The following is a 2,329-nucleotide window of genomic DNA, read 5'->3' as shown; positions in this document are numbered from 1 at the left end:
AGGTCAGCAGTTGGGAAACATTAGGCGCTCCTGGGGAGAAAGATGGGGCTTTCTGCTCCTGGAAAGAGTTACCGTCTCAGAAAGCCGCAGGGGCAGTTTGACCCTGTCCCCCAGGGTCACTGTGAGCCAGAGATGGGAGCAGCGGCAGTGAGTTTGGTCTCCTTATTCTGGAGAGGAGGAGCGCTGGTGTTGGGGTGGGTTACGTGCTGGGCTGCCGACTGCAAGGTCAGTAGTTTGAACTCACGAACCGCTCGGAGGGAGGATGAGGTTGTCTGCTCTGTCGCATAAGGATACTGTACACAGCCTTGCGCTCTCTCTTCTGGTCTCTGGCGCTCCGGGAGCAGGCGTCGGTGTAGACATGGCCAAGTCCAAGAACCACACCATGCGCAACCCACCCCAGAAATGGCACAGAAACGGCAATGAGAAACCCCCGGACCTCAAGTTCCCGAGGAGCATGCGTGTTGCCAAGAAGCGCAACAAGACGGGCCTGAAGAAAACGCAGGCAGCGGATGCTCTCGTGGAGGCTATCAGGGCTCTCAGGAAACCCACGGATCTCAAGGCTCAGATCCCCATGGGCGTCCACCGCAAGTTCAGCCGACTGGCCTGCACTGCCCAGCCCGAGCTTGGCAAGGAGGTTCGGGTACGTACTGCCAAGGGTCTGAGGCTCTGCCTGGTCCAAGGCACAAAGCAAGGCTCCAGCTGAGGCCTCAACTCCAGTTCAAGGTCCCAAAGGTGCCCAGGCCCCCCACAAAGTAGAGTTCTCCGTCTGAGGATGAGAGGGACTTGTGTGAGCCCTCGGCTGCTGTCTGCAGGGAGCTGGTGTCCTATGCTATTTGTATAAAGGAACCTAGGCGGTGCTAAAACAACAAAACAACCAAACAAAGATGTCCAGTCTCCGAGACCCAGGGATAATTCTGTCCTACAAGGTCGTCTTTGAGGTTTTGTTTTCTTTTCTGTTGTCTGTTCTGGTGCTGTGTATCATGGAGTCCTGTGCTAGTCTGGGTAGACTAGAGATACAAATTCATGGACACTCACAGGCGTATAAGAAAAAACTTTATATACAAGAGCGATTGAATATTGAGAAAACATCCCAGTCCAGTCCAGATCAAGTCCATCAGTCCAGTACTAGCCCATATGTCTGATACCAATCTATAAATTCCTCTTCAGACTCACGAAACACATGCAATGATGCCGAATGCAGGAAGATCACAGGCCAGTGGAGGGAAGTCTTGTGGATCCAATGGCATCATAAGCAGGGGCATCAGCGCTGGCAGGGGTCTCCACATGGCTTCTCCAGCTCCAGAGGTCTGGCTTCATCAGCCTCCCTCCACATGTCTTCTCCACAGGGATGTCTCACAGGAAGCAAGTAGAGAGAATGCGTATCTCCCACCTCCAGGGAGGAATACAGGAGTTCCCAGAATCCTCAGGAGATGGCCATGCCCACACAGAGGCCTCATTGGCTATGACCCGATCACAGACTAGAAACCACCCCTTCACTCTTAATCTTCTCACTCCCAAATTGACACCAGATTATGTAATTACCATAAGCCCCTAGGCCCAGATGACAACTGTGGGGGTAGTGGAAGCAGGCAGAGCCTTGGGAGTCCAGAGGAGGCTCCTGGCCACGCTGAGAGGGGCCAGCCAGCCTGGCAGGCTTCCTGTAGGAGGAGGCCACATCCAAACTGTGGCTTGAAGGACTAGTGGGCCTTGGGGCCCTTGGGGAAGGTGTCCCAGGTGGAAAGGCAGCCTGTGGGGGTGAGAGAACATTCATTCCAGAAACAGAGTGGGTTTCTCGAGGCTGGAACGAAGCCTTTGAGGATGCAGGACTGCCCCTATGAGTTTCTGAGACTCTCAGCTGGAGGTAGGCGTGGCCAGAAAAGGGACAAGGAACGTCTGCTGGGCCCAGCGAGTGACGGACCAGGAGGATGGGAAGGGACATCCTCTTTCTGGCTTTGTTTCCTGTTTCCTCCCTGCTTTGCCAGGAAGCACTATGTAGCTCCGCCCTCCGAGCACACAGGTGATAGGTTCACTCCATCCCTGGTTCTGGGTCAGATGGCTCTTGAATGCTTGGCTCATTTGAGACCGGAACAGAAGAAGAACAGGCTCTACTGTTTCAATGCAAACACATTCAAGGCTGAGAGCGAACAGGCTTTCAGATGTGTGCTGACCACATGCATGCCACCTCTCCACCCATCTGTGAGCGTCTCAAAGTCTCGCACCCGCTGGGGAGTTTGTGGTCACCCCAGCCCCTGGCTCTGCACCGAACTAATGCACCGAACTAAAAAGAAGCGTGTTGGCCACCCTCGGGCCATTTGAGTTGGACTGGGGA

General features: G+C 54.5%; 1 protein-coding gene across 1 annotated transcript; it reads left to right on the top strand.

Moving 5' to 3' along the window:
- Positions 1-358: 358 nt before the first annotated feature.
- On the top strand, positions 359-703 carry LOC123521682 (60S ribosomal protein L29-like). The gene has a single exon (XM_045290298.1). The coding sequence runs from the start codon at positions 359-361 to the stop codon at positions 701-703; it is 345 nt and encodes a 114-aa protein (XP_045146233.1).
- The last annotated feature ends 1,626 nt before the right edge of the window (positions 704-2,329 follow it).

Source organism: Echinops telfairi, unplaced genomic scaffold, assembly GCF_000313985.2.
Source record: "Echinops telfairi isolate 266 unplaced genomic scaffold, ASM31398v2 ScPeMD7_36;HRSCAF=134, whole genome shotgun sequence".
NCBI classification, from domain to species: domain Eukaryota; kingdom Metazoa; phylum Chordata; class Mammalia; order Afrosoricida; family Tenrecidae; genus Echinops; species Echinops telfairi.
This window is presented reverse-complemented; position numbering and strand designations above follow the sequence as displayed.